This window comes from Lathyrus oleraceus, chromosome 7 (genome assembly GCF_024323335.1).
Source record: "Lathyrus oleraceus cultivar Zhongwan6 chromosome 7, CAAS_Psat_ZW6_1.0, whole genome shotgun sequence".
Taxonomy (NCBI): Eukaryota; Viridiplantae; Streptophyta; class Magnoliopsida; order Fabales; family Fabaceae; genus Lathyrus; species Lathyrus oleraceus.
Window position 1 is genome coordinate 321,090,810 of NC_066585.1, and position 15,476 is coordinate 321,106,285.

Sequence of the window (15,476 nt, forward strand, 5' to 3'; positions counted from 1 at the left end):
AAAATGCTTAAATTTGTATTATTGTATATTTTTTTTATTTTTTTATTTTTTTATTTCTTGTTAGGTTTGAAGAGATGTGGAAAGAGTTGCAGATTGAGATGGCTTAACTATCTTAGGCCAAACATTAAGCATGGAGATTTTTCTGATGAGGAAGACAGAATAATTTGCAGTCTCTATGTTAATATTGGAAGCAGGTACAATTTTTTTACTACTACCTTTTTAGTGCAAATTGCAAAGTACAATTTTTTCAACCCTTTTTGTTCTCTTCTGACCAATCTAATCTCATTTTCATAATAATTATCTATATAACTTTATCTTTCTCCTTTATATCCTCCTTAATTATTATAAACTACATGCTGCAAGTACTAAAACTCCAATAATGTCTTACCTTAAGAAGTAAAATAGAAAATAAATTATAATAACTAAAAGGAAAATAATTATTTAGAAAATGAAATTTATAACCCTAATTGTTTCCTCGAAAGTCTCAGGTTAGAATTCTGCTTGGATAAACAATTTATATGTTTGGTCGGATCATTTAGAGTTTTGCTCTAATTTTAAATGGGATTCCGCAGATAGATATTATGATTGGTTTTCTTGGATTAGTCGGTCTAATAATCGGAGATCAAGTTTTGAAAGGAAAAAAAATGAAATTTGTTTGTGTGGTGAGTGGAAACCTAGTTAGCTTCCATGACTAAGAACATGTTTGATATTGATTTGTAGGTGGTCAATCATAGCTGCACAATTGCCAGGTAGGACAGACAATGATATCAAGAACTATTGGAACACAAAGTTGAAGAAAAAACTCATGGCTTTGCATCTTCCTAGGAAACCTTCATTTCCACCTTCATCTTCTTTCTTTGACTACTTTACTCAAACTCCAACAACATCCTTCACTAATCTTCAAACCATTTCACTTCCTTCAAATAACTACTATCCAAACACAAGTTTCAACCCTTTTTACCAAAACCAAGATTCCATGAATCCTCACATCATGCAATATAATAATAACTACCCTATTATCAAAGACAACAACATGTTTATGTTTGGAAGTGAAGGAAGTTGTAGTTCATCGGATGGAAGTTGCAAGGAAATCAAGCAAGAAGAAATTGGTTATCATCATCACATGTCTAGTACTACAGGCTTTGATGACTTCAACAATAATAGTAATAACTTTATGATAAATTGTAACAACAACAATGAAAGTGTTGTTGGTGGTGGTGAAAATATGAACCAATACGAAGAAAAATCAAATGGAGTTGGATATAGTTACAATAATATTAGTCAAAGTCAAACATTAACTCCATTACTAGGTTATGGTCTTGAAGATATTAAGCATTTGATTAGTAGCAACAACAACATCAACAAAGATTTTAATGTTGATGAAATTCATAAGAGTGAAGAGAATGGTATGTACTATTACCATTACTAGAGTCTAGAAGTGAAATAAGATATTTTAGAGTCATGTGTTTTTATTTTTAATTTTTAATTAATTTTATGAAATTATGAAGGAATATTTGTTGTGATGATTAGTTTTTATGTTTTGTGCATATCTTGTAATGATTATAAACAATGATGTTACAGTTTTTGTAAGTATATTTTCCGTGCAAGTTTTTTATATTAAGAATTAAGAAAAATTAAAGGGAAAATAAACAGCAGCCAATAATTAATTATTTAGGTTATAATATTCTAATATATATATATATTTAAAAAATATGATATGTGTAGTTTATTTGATTAGATTCTATTATCTTTATCTGTACTTAAGATATTATAAATAATTATGAGAATTTATGATCTGTTTATTTGACAGAAACTGCATTATTGAGTAAAGCACTCCATTAAAGAATTATTTTCAAAATAACATCATTTGAGTGAAGAGACAGAAACTAGCTCGTTGACAACAAATCAAAATTTTCTTAAGACTAATTAATAATTATATTATTAATTAATGTTAAGAAAGACTAGGATAGAAGTGAAATTTTGTTGTCTAGTGTAGAGGTATGGGATTCGATTAGCTGTAAAATTAATTTTTAAAATATAGATAATTAATAATTTTTACTATTAATAGTCATTTTAATTGAACAAGTCTTTTTTTTAAATTATTGCAACGACTAGAAGGCGGCAAAAGCCATGAAATAGATGCCATTATTGTTGACAAATAGATCATTTTATTACTATTAAATATTTTACTATAATTTCTAGAACGTGAACACTAAATTAATACTTCACTTTACAAGCACACAAATCATAAACGAAAACGTGAATGTTTCTTCTTTCTAATACAAGTAAAAAGTCGTAGTTAGAAAGTTGAATTTTCTTGCTTAATTTTCTCTAGTTTTTAATGCATAGTGTTGGGTTTGAAAAACATAATAGTGTACGAAAGGAAACAAAAGAGGAAGAAAAAGAGTTAGTGAAAGCAAGTTGTTTAATACTAGTACTATAGTGGAATCCTCATTGGGAAACCAATTTCATAGAAGGATCCACAAATCAATATGAACACCAGGAATTTCTGTCAGAGATTAATACTTTATACTTTTAGATTTTGAAAAATTAATATTCTTACGATATTTTTTAGTTTATTTAATGGATATGGTTCTGCTACTAAAGTTGTGTAGAGCTTATGGGAAGACTTTCTTTTAGTTCACAACAAACTATACTCCTACGTTAAAAATAATGAGTTTGTTCTAAATACTTGAAACAAGACAATGATGCCCGCAAAACGTGGCAGGATGTTCATGCTGTGAGTTTTTAATAAATTCACTTTTAAGGGCCAGTTTGATTGAGTTTTGATTTTCTATTTTTACAAATGATTTTATAAATTAGTTTTAAAACATTTTTTTTAAAAAAATAAATGGGATAAAATCTGTTTGGTAATTCTGTTTTTAAAAATCGTTTTAAAAATTAAAAACTTAAAAACTTGTTTGGAGAAATTGTTTTTGGTTTTTAATTTTTAAAAAAAAATGAATATCTTAAAGATCCTAAAATCTAATCTTTTAAGTTTTATAGTAAAATAACTCTAATACGAATCAAAGCTATGTATAATTTTATCAATCGAATAAGATAAGTTAATAAACAATCTGAATATTTAAGATTTTCTATTTTAATATTTTATTAATCATTTGAAATATATATATATATATATATATATATATATATATATATATATATACTCGTTAAAAATTAAATGACTTTATCTTAGCAAAACTCATATATAATATATTTATTTATAATTAATTTAATTTTTCATAACATTCAAATCAATATTATTTTATTTATTTTAGAATCTACAATAATTTTTAAAATAAATAAAATATCAAAATAAAAATTAAAGTACTAAAGTATTTGGTATTGTAATATAACGGAGCAACATAGAACCAATAAAAATTAAGGGATCTAAAATAAAATTTAAATATAATTAAGACTTTAAATAAATAATGCCAAATAAAAGATATAATAATTTTCATGAGTCATCAAATATGATTTATATTAAAAAAGATAAACTTTACGAATTTAAATATATTTTTATAAATTTTACTTTTGATTAAAAATAATCAATTGAGAGAGTTCTATATTAAAATGGATTTTTTTTCTACGATTAAAAATGGATAAAACGTATGATACAGTAAAAAAACTCACAAATATGTTAAAACAAAATTAAAAAAACACAGAACATTGTTATCGTGATGTTGTATTAAAAAAATTCACAAACTTGTAAAAATAAAATAAAAAACAAAAGGTTTAACATATTTACGATAATGCCATTAATGAAAAATTACTATTTTTCAAATATTTTCAAAACAACAAATAGAAAAGAAAAACATCTAAAAGATGTTTTCACTTTTTAGTTTTTAAAAACAGAATACTAAAATTAATTTTGAAAACTCTATGACAGAAAAGTATTATCAAACAAATTTTTAATTTTATAATTTTTGAGAATTAAAATACAATTTTTGAAAATCAATTCAAATAGATCCTAAATGTTTTTTAATATTAAAAATGTTTGATGATATATAATGATTTTTTTGTTGTTATAATTGATTAAAAAAATTAGTTATTTATATTAGATGATATATCTCTTTATAAATTTTATTTATATAAATTATGTTATAATTTATTAAAATTCTAGTTTCTCTAGTTTCCTATCGTTATTGTTAACAAGGTATGTAAAGTTTGCAATGATTTTTGAACGTTTTTGCTATTGGGTTCAAGAAGTTAGAAATTAATGTGATTGTTTTGTTTTTTAATGATGGTTACGTTCTGGGCCGATTAGAAGGACCTCAAAAAATCTAAGTCGATCGTGACGGTATAACCTGTCGTTCATTAAATGTTTTAGACCTTCAAGAACCTTCCCGGTCGTTGGAGGTAGTTACTCTTAGGATCTCGAGAGATCTTTAATGTAAAGCACATCCAACGGGAACCCACAAGTAGATAGTTCATTATTTTTCCTCTCTCTATAAATATAGAGTAAGCGTCAATCAAGGGAACACGTTTTAAAACACACAATTTCAATTCACTCTTATTTCACATACTGATTTGGATGTTGGAGTGTTAACCTTGCTGGTACCCCCACTCCACCGCATCGGAGGTTGCGATCCACCGTCATCTCCGATCAAACATTTCATTTTTGGTTCCATGAAGGAATTGTTGCGCCGTTTGTGGGAATCGGTTCTCAATTCCTACGATTTTCACGAATTCTCGTTCATTATTCAACTTCCATAGTTCATTCCTTCTGATTACCGAAGCGAGTAATCATAATCGAATGCGAAGATCTATCGGGTTCCGATTTGACTTATCACAACTTCAATCTCACTTCTTAAAAATTCTCGGATCACTGATTTTTATCCTTTACAGATATGCTTGCATCCAAGACTACCAGATCCACAACCGCACGGAAATCTACCGTTGTTGTCTTAACGGCAAGTAATCAACTGCCTCTTCCTCCACAACAGAATGTCGTAGTTCCTAGAGTGTTAGTTCCTTCACATCCGGATCAAGGTCGAGCTTCACATGTGGCACGATCAGTTCCGGTCAACCTGGTAGAGATTCTTGTCCCGATTCTAAATATGCAACATGAAACGTTACCCGACTTTCACACCTTACAAGTAAGCCTCGACGTACAAGGCACCAATAAATTACTGAACAGTGTGTTTAATATTGTTCGACAACGAAACTCAAATGATATTGAAGAAAGGTTCTAGCGCCTTGAGGAGAGCCCCCACAATGCTCCTTCCCGCGAGAACATGATTCAAGAAAAACTCGCGTCGCGATCCAAGAATTAGCAGAAACAAAGGGAAATGAGGCGCCTCAGTCTAAGGAGAAGTGCAGAAGTAAAAAACACCAGACTATACCTCTGAGTCCTAGAGAAGATCGAGGAAGTCATGCTTTAGCCCTAGTTCAAGCAAAAATTTGCCTGGATAGTGTGCAAACAAAACACCCATTTATTTGTACAGATTTTGGAAAGCATGATCCCAAATTCCAAGGAGAAGCTGCCCAAGCTAACCCATTATGAGGGAAAGGAAGATCCTAACGAGCACGTGCAACTGGTAGACAAATAGTTGACTTACTTTGGTTTTGAAGAACCTTCCAAATGCAAGTTATTCGCGCTAATCTTGGTTGGACCAATCTGGTTATGGTTCAACGAATTACCTAATGGATGCATTGGTTCTTTGATGGAATTCCATAAGAGGTTTTTTGTACAATTCACAGCCCGTAACCGACGCCATATCATTGAGACAACCCTAACAGGAATCGTTCCAAGGAAGAAAGAATGCGATCGTACATCAATCAATTTACTCGAGTCTCGATCAAAGTAGACGGAGCTCAAGAAGGTTTATAATCTTGGATTTTTTAGAATGGCCTTCTGAACGACCATCCTTTCAGGAAAATGTTGGGCGAAAGGAAGGTCAAATCCACTCAATAGATATTGACCATGGCTAAACCTTTTATAATTTTAGAAGAAATTTTGACCACACATTTTGATAGCCCTGTATCTAGCGAGTCTCACTCTAGTCGCCTGTCAGGAAAACAACCTCATCAATATTGGGATGACTCTGAGCGGAACATACAAGGGAAGTATGACATCTACACCCATCTAAAGGTATCTCATGAGAGGATCTATCAAGAATTTGTGAATACTATATTCTAAAAGGTATGAATACGACCCCCATATCTCATCATAGAGACATCTTAGTCGGAGAAATCAAAATATTGTCGATTCCATAAAAGCCATGGCCATAACACCGATGACTACATCTAGCGGAAGGATGCCATCGAAGAACTGATGAAGAGAGGTCGATTGACTGAATACTTGAATGGAGGAAAGCGAGATAGGGAGAATCGCCTAGAGGTAAATCCCTCCCAAAAACCAACGCAGTTGGGACAAGTGAGGAGAGCAAGGAAACCAATAAATTCTTACACCCATATATCCCCACCATTACATGAGAGGTACCTCGGGCGAGCCTCCCCTTCAAAGGGGCGATGAGTAGAAAGATCACGAAAACAATAATTGTCTACCATAAAAAGGAAAGGTGTCTATGAAAATTCCAAACCGTCATATGTTAGGGTTCCAGGACTTAGAAAAAATCAGAGGTTTTTGAATGAGATTTTTTCCTAGTGATCATCACCATGATTATGAAATTTGTTGTGTCTCAGATCCTCATTGATGGAAGAAGCTTATGTGACATCATGTACTTAAAGCTATTCAAGAAGATGAACATGGAGCAAAGCAGATTGTTGGAATACGAAGGCTCAGATCTCCAAGAGTTTAACTGAACCACAACCCGTCCCTAGGGATATGTGGAGCTAGTAGTTTTCGTTGGCAGCAGAGAAGACATCCAACCAACAAGTTCTTAATTTCTTGTTGTTCCTTGTAGGAATGTGTACAATTACATCTTGGAACGACCCTTTTCAATCATGTTATACGTTGTTGATTCACTGGTACATCTCAAAATTAAATACCACAATCTACATGGAGAACCGACTACCATTCACACTGATCTCGATGAAGCAACGAGAATATACCAAGCTCTCCAAAAATATCAATGTCACTTCCCTCATCAGACAAATTCAACATAATGGGTATCAACCCTCCGAGAAATGGCTAAAAAGCCCATAAATAGTGAATGAATAAACGACGGTCACCTTGCTTGGTTATGTTTTTTTGTTCCTCCATCATACCAAATGTTATGTTTAAGTCATTTATTATTTATGTGTTTGTATAGATGTACAATAGCAATACACATGATGTTTTCTAAGACACGTTTTTCTCTGTAACTGTTCATAGCAATAGAACATCTGGGGTACAACCAAAGACGTTGATTCCCAACATACATAAAGCCAGGGGTGATTTTTAAGACACTTTGTACGCCCGGTTAAAGAAATTAATCCCACACCTAAAGTTAAAGGTGTTGTCGGAGACAATTTGTATGTCATGCTAAGGCAATCAATCCCCCACCTAAAGTTAGAGCTACTGTCGGAGACGCTTTATACGTCCGACTAAAGCAATCAATCCCCCACCTAAAGTCAGAGGTATTATCGGAGACACTTTATATGTTTGACTAAGGCAATCAATTCCCCACCTAAAGTTAGGGGTGTTATTTGAGACGTATTGTATGTCCGGCTAAATCAATAAATCACCCACAGGCAATAATAGTTCACCCCCGTGTGGAATCTAGCCACTTCAGATGTTGTGGTGGGTTGGCCACATGTATACCTCTGACTAGGTTTTCCTCTAGTAGGGGAAGAGGAACTGGCCCTTGTCCGGGAACGACCCAATGACGTCTAATAGGTGGAAAAATATGGTACATAAACTTATAGAAATTAATGCACTTATTAACTTTTTTCACAAGTTAAGAGTATAAAAACTCCACCTTTTATGTAAATACCAATTCTATTAGGATAGCAGTTGATTTATGCATTTTTCACCCAAGTTCAAATAATTTTTGTAGGTATTTGTTCAAGGCAATAGTTTGGTCAACAAAACATAGAAGAAAGTCTTCAGCAATCTCGTTGAGCAAGCTCTAAGCGATCACCAAGCAAGAAAATCAATAAAACTCTAGAGAGTTACGCTCCAAGCAAGCTTGAAGCGAGTAAAGCAATAAAGTTATAGAGAGTTACGCTCCAAGTGCGCTTGAAGCGAGAAAAGAAAGAAAATTCCATAGACTTATGTTCCAAGCATGCTTGAATCGAGCACCAAGCAAGAAAAATGTCAAAGTCTCCAAAAGCACAGGTGCACTGAGCGAGCTTGTAGTGAGGTTGTAGGGAATGCTCACTTATTCTGTGGCTAAGCGATGTAAGGCGGTTTAGGATTACGTGGAAAATAGCTTCATGGTGAAGACAGGTGGACTCGTTGAGAGAGATAGGGCATGACTGAGTGAGAGTGTAATTCCAATACCAATATAAATACCATTCAGAATGAGAAACAGGGGTACACTGTTGGCAAGAGAGAAAGTCAGTACTTGAGGAATCAAAGGTGGATACACAATAATCATCGAGGAATCAAGATTGATGCTCATTCCTCTCTATTATTCTCACTTGTACCAAGCTACCATGACAATGAGTAGCTAACTTCCCTCTTGTTTGGATTAGATGTAATTAACTGTAATCATATGTATCTCTTCTAATCATTGTTATATGAACTAGTCATGAATAAATATTGATGTTGTCTTTCTTTAAATGTTAACTTTATGGATTTGAATCATTATTGGGAAATACCTTTTGAATCCCGACTTAACATAATCATATGTTAAAAGCTAAATTCTAGAAATAGATTTGGATTTAATATTTATTACTTGTATCGATTCTTAATGCCCCCGTATTGATTACTAGGCTGAGAGATTGTTGATTAAACAATACGGTAAAACCCAAGTCATTGTTTGTACATAAACGATGTCAGTAAGTGATATATGATAATAGAGATTAATACCTAGGATTTATATCACTGATCAGTAGAATACATGCTAACTAGGTTCAGGAAATCTAATCCCGACAAGTTTATCTATCTGTTCATTTTCTTAAACATTTACCATTTTACATTCCTTTAATTTCCACAATCAGATATCATGTCAACCCTTCACTTAAAATCATATTAACGGTTGAACGAAAAATAATATCACACTAGTCCTTATGGATACAATAACAATAATACTTACTTTTGATTCTGCACATCAAAATGACATCGTTTTCGGGGACTGGCATTTAGATATTACAAGCATAACGATAATTTTTATTGTTTTAAGCAATTTTGAACTTGTTAATATTACACACACACACACACACACACACACACACCCATCATGTTGCTCACTTGTGTTGGTTAGGTTTGTGAATTTTGTTTATGCGAGGTAAAACACTAGAAGATCAATTGCTTTTTGATCTCGAGATCGAAACAACGGTCCGAAGAAAAAATAGCAGAAACATCTAGCAAAGCAAAGGAATCAACAAGAGAGAAATTTAACTTCAATTTCTTCTACATCTCTTATACCAGAGAATGTTATGGCGGAATAGGACGACAACAATAACAACATGAACAATAATGTCAACAACACCAACACCAATACTAAAGTTGATGGAATGTTGTGTCACAACAACCCAAAACGGTTGGCCCATATTGTCAGATCTCATATCAATACTAAATAAATCGAGATGAAGATTGGATTGCTTTAAATCACTTATGCAAATCCTTTTGATGGACTTGACCATGAAGATCCCTATACTCATCTTACTAAGTTCTATGAGCTTGCCGGTACACTCAGAGCATCTGAAGTAGAAGAAAAAGTTGTGTTTATGATATTATTTCCTCATTCCTTGATCAGTAAAGCAAAAAATTGGTATCTAGACCAACCGATTCAGATTATGACCAACTAGAATTTAATTGAGGATAAGTTTCTTAACAAGGTATTTCTGCATAATAAATTCATGGAGGCCAATACCGCTATTACCGTGTTTTCTCAAGGTTCAACCGAAACATTTTGTGAAGCATTGGAGTGTTAGAAGTCTACGCTGCGAAAATGTCCCAACCATGGTTTTGACGATCTTACTCAGATTCATATTTTCCACAATAGACTTCAACTGCAGTCGAAACTTTTATTATATGCAACCGCGGGTGGTTCTTTAATAAATAAAACAACAATCAACACCTTCATTTATGGTGTCATCATATGCTCACCTTCACTTAGGGTATCATTGCAGCAGAAATTTCTTATCAACAAAGCATGCAATCAATAAATTATTTAATTTCAAAGATTTTATAACATAAACAAAATTATAACTATAATTTCTTCAAAACCTTAATCATCAACCATGAGAGTATGCTTTAACTCTCTATTCAATACAATAGAAGACAAATTATGAACGTTTCCCTCAGCGTTACATATCAGAGCATGTAAACTAAACATAAAAAGAAAAGATGGAAACAACCTCATGCCATCCTCCTCTCTATGCAGCTACTCAGTTACATGCTTATATGTACCCTAGAGAGGAGCGCATACCACAACAACATCAAAGGGGTGAGAAATAAAAATCAATAATAACATGTATTACACTACAAGGTAGGATATCTATACAACATATTCTACATAATATCATTCACAATGTATCACAATACGTTCTCACACCCAAACTCTTCATCCATTCACAACTCAACAAAATGCATATAATTCATTATGCAACACAACTCGACTATGCAACTCTATGCATATGCATATGGTACCAACTCAATAGTTGGTTCTATCTAGAGTCAGGTCCCCTCTTCTGAGCTTGGGATAAGCCATCAGTCCCCTCTCTAAACTATCAGACATGCCTCTTAACATAACTCAATGATGCATGCTCATATATATAAAATCGATGCGTTAAGACCCCTCTCTTATCTTAACGTAATGCACTGACAACTCAACTAATCCCCTCTCTGGATTACCACATCGCAATAATTGGCATATGCACAATATCATGTAATTCAGTATAACTCAAGTATATAATCAATCTCCTTAATTAAATTATTACTTATACATGCAACAACATAATAGTCATAATTATCATCTCAAAAAGTTTCCAACACTTATAAAATACATCCATCAAGTAGTTCATGAGGTAGCTCTACGCGCTAGTTTCCAACGCTTCAAACGGCGTCTCATTTGGACTTATAGAATGAAAGTTACAATCAGAATCGTCAAATAATGTAGGAAAAGACAAAACAAGCATTATGGCAGATGTCGACTCACCGTTATAGGTCGACGCATGGGCAATTCTGCCAGCTACAGGTCGACTCATAGCACGTATGCTTCGATGCATAATGTGTTAATTTGAAAAAATCTGATTTTGTTTGTGTGAGGTCAACACATAGGGTTATAGGTCGACTCATACTGCGTTTTTTTTTTCAAAAATAAGGTTTTAACGCATTTTTAAAATCATTCAGTGATAATAAACCACACAAACACTTCCTAACACCAAATATAGCTTATTTCAAACATCTATTTTCTCAAAATAAAACCACACTCCTATTAAGCCTTAATTATACCAATTAACATATCAATTCGATCACCAATTCATCAACTCATCATTAATTCACATCTCTAGAACCTTTGACATTTCAACAATGATGGAAAACACACACACATAGAGTGCAGAATTTCAGACATCAATTCACACGAGTTCATACCAATATAACCAGGAGGATAATACTCCTCAAGAACACACATAAAAATCATCAAAAGCATCTTCCCTATTAGAGGGTAAGGACTCCTCTATCCTACCCCTCATGTATAATGTAACACCCCATTTAAATCATCTAATTCTATAGAATAATCTAATTGTATTATATGTGTTTTGAATCTTTGAGGTAGGAGGGGAGTATTGGGTATGAGGTAGTGTCCCTAGAATATTAGAATTTTAAGTGAGGGTTATGGTTGTAATTAATGAGAAGTAACGATGAGATTAATAGTATTACTATTAGATTAATTAAATTAATTTAGTATTAATAATAAATAAGTTAATATTTATTTAAAATAACAATAATAATATAGATACATCATTGCTTTTATTATTATTTTATTGGATAGTTGGCCTAATGATATATATATATATTATATATATATATATATATATATATATATATTATTATATATATATATAATATATATATATATATATATATATATATATATATATATATATTAGTATTTGATTTTTTTAGTTTGATTTAATATTATAGTAATAATAATAATAAGATTTCAAAATAAGAGATTAGTTGGACTACTTATAAGAAAGTGAGTAGAGAACAGAGAGTTGGGAACGTACGTGAAAGAATTGAAAAAGGGAGAGCTAGGCAAGAGGCATGGGTAGGAAGAAGAAGACCATCATTGTAAAAGAGTTTGAAGCTTAAAATTTTAAGGTAACGGGAGGGGAATTATTCCTACAAGAGTTCTAATCATAAGAGGGTAGCGAGGGGTCCTTACCCTCTAAGGTTGATCTTATGCCATATTATGATTGTTGTTGATTTGTGCCATAATTGTGAAGAATGAATTGTAATTATTGTGGCTACAAAAATTGATATTTGTTGTTGATGAATTTTGAATTGTTTCTGAATTTTATGTTTGTTGTATGTTAAGCGTTTGAGATGATGATTATGATGATTGTAGGGTATGAAATTGTGAATTTATTTGTGTGATTATATGAATATAAGTAGTGATTAATATTGGTATGTTTATGATTGAGTTTAAAACCATAGAATACTTTTTGGTGATAATTTCATAGATGTTTTTGGGTTGGGGAAGATGAAAATCGTGTTGGAAATTTCATAAAAACAACAATTTTTTGGTAACGCTTTTGTGAACGGTTTTGATCATAACTTTCAACTCATAAATCATTTTGGAACGAGGTTTTAGGAATTGGGTAGCTAAAACAGAAGGATGTAAATTTATTTCAGGAATAAAATATTTTTGGTGAAGATTTCATGGACGTTTTGCGGTTTGAGAAGATGAAAATCGTGTTGGCAATTTTCAAAAAACAACAATTTTTTGGTAACGCCTTAGCGCACGGTTTTGATCATAACTTTCAACTTGTAAATCATTTTGGGACAGAGTTTGAAGCGTTGGGTATCTGAAGCAGAGGGCTATAAATTTGTTTCATGGATAGAATATTTTTAACGATTTTAGTAGAGGTTGATAGAAGGTGGGAAAGAAGTGTATGATGTCACGAATATGGATGAGGTTCGTATTGACAAATTATTTGATGTGTTGTGAATGATTGGGAAGGTGTGTTTAATTATATTGGTGCTAGTCTAGAAGGGTGGATTACTTTAAGCATGGTTGAAATTATGTGATTGATTATGGATCACTAAATATTATTATAATTATTGTGTTAATTACATTATTATCACGTCATGCATTCATTGTTGATTGTTGAAAGAGATAAGTCATAACTCTGAAGGGGGACAAAAAACTTATCCGAAACTCAAAATGGGAAGTTCAGAATTCCGAAGAGGGAATCATGTTTGTATGGTAAACCATTGATGAGACTTGGTACCACATGCATCATGTAATATTGTCGGGTCTCATTGTATTATAACTATGTTGTGCTTGGGCATTTGTTATGGTGAGAATGTGATTCTGAATGAATGTGATTTATGGTTTGTCCAGCCAGATGTTATAGTGTGTCAGTAGTGTACGACTGATGTGTGAACACGGTCGAGCCAAGTTTCTTCTAATCCTTATTTGTTGATGTTGTTCAGAATATGGTTGGGTGAAATGATGGAGTTATTGTTGCCTCTTTGCAAGCAGTGGTTCAAGCTGTGCAGAACAACCAAAATGGAGGGAATACTGAGTTTTGCAACTTGGAAAAGTTCTAGAGGAATAACCCACCTTCCTTCAAAGGTAGGTATGATCTGGATGGAGCATGAGCTGAGCTGAAGGATATTGAAAATATTTTCAGGGCTATGGCGTGTACTAAAGCACAAAAGGTGCAATTTGGTATGCATACACTGGTAGAGGAAGTTGATGATTGGTGGGACAATATGCGTCAGAGACTGTAGGTTGTAGGCGATGAAATCACTTGGGTTGTTTTCCAAGGAGAATTTTTGGAGCGATACTTTCCAAAAGATGTGTGTGGGAAAAAAGAGATTGAGTTTCTGGAGCTGAAACAAGGGAATTCTACTATTGCTGAGTATGCTGCTAGTTTGAGGAACTTGTGAAATTCTATCCATATTATAATGGTGCAGCTGTAGAGGCGTATAAATGAATTAACTTCAAGAATGGGTTGCATTCTGAGATCAATAGGGAATTGGTTATCAACAGATTTGCCGGTTTCCGAAACTGGTGAACAAATGCAGGATTTATGATGAGGACAACAGGGCTCGGTCTGCTCATTATAAAAGTCTGAGTGAAAAAAGGGGAACGAGGTTGAATAGTGAAAAACTATATAGTGCTCTAGCTGACAAAGAGAAATAGAAGGTTTTAGAGGGTAAGAAGCCAATTGAGGGAGGGACTCCCGCTCCTATCAAATGCTATAAGTGTGGTGGTGCAGGACATCGTGCCAATGAATGCAAGAATGATAAAAAGAAGTGTTTCAAGTGTGAAAATCCAGGACACTATATTGATGATTGCAAGACTAATGGGCCAACTTGTTACAACTCTAGGGAACCTGGTCACATCAGCACCAACTATCAAAAGCCAAAGAAAGCTCAGTCTGGAGTGAAAGTGTTTGCATTGGCAGGATCTCAGACTACAAGTTCCGACAGGTTGATTCAAGGTACATGTTACATTCACAACATTCCTTTGATTACCATTATTGACACAATTGTGACACACTCGTTTATTTTTGTTGACTGTGTGAAAACATTGAGTCTTGTAGTGTCTACTTTGATTAGTGGAATTGTTATTGATACTCCAACAAATGGGTCTGTGACTACGTCTTTAATCTTCTTGAATTGTCCTTTGTCGATCTATGGTAGAGACTTTGGTGTGGACTTAATTTTTATACCACTAATTGATCTTCATGTCATTCTGGGGATGAATTGGTTGAAATTCAACCATGTTCATATCAATTGCTATAACAAGTCAGTATGATTTGTTTCTCCTGATGATGAAGAAAAAGCTACTTTTATATCCGCTAGTCAATTGGAAGAGTTGTTGAAAGATGAAGCTAAAGTGTTTGCAATGTTTGCTTCCTTTTTTGTTGAGAGTCAAATAGTAGTTGAAAGGTTACTAGTGGTATGTGAATTTCTAGAGGTGTTTCCAAATGATACTTCAGATTTACCGCCAGAGAGAGATGGAGTTTACTATTGATCTTGTTCATGGTACTCGACATGTTTCTATGGAACCATGCAGAATGTCAGCATCAGAGTTGGGAGAACTGAAGAATCAATTGGGAGACTTACTTGAAAATAATTTTATCAGACCAAGGGTGTCACTTGGGGAGCTCTAGTGTTGTTGGTAAAGAAGAAGGATGGTAGTATGTGACTATGTGTTGATTATCGACAGTTGAAT

General features: G+C 33.1%; 1 protein-coding gene across 1 annotated transcript in view; it reads left to right on the forward strand.

Annotated features, from left to right (window-relative positions):
• The window catches only part of LOC127107413 (transcription factor RAX2), a 1,916-nt gene extending 323 nt beyond the window's left edge, over positions 1-1,593 (forward strand). The window contains exons 2-3 of the mRNA XM_051044687.1: positions 65-194; positions 721-1,593. Coding sequence (XP_050900644.1) covers positions 65-194; positions 721-1,429 — 839 coding nt within the window. The 3' untranslated portion in view covers positions 1,430-1,593. The remainder of the gene's footprint in view (positions 1-64; positions 195-720) is intronic.
• The last annotated feature ends 13,883 nt before the right edge of the window (positions 1,594-15,476 follow it).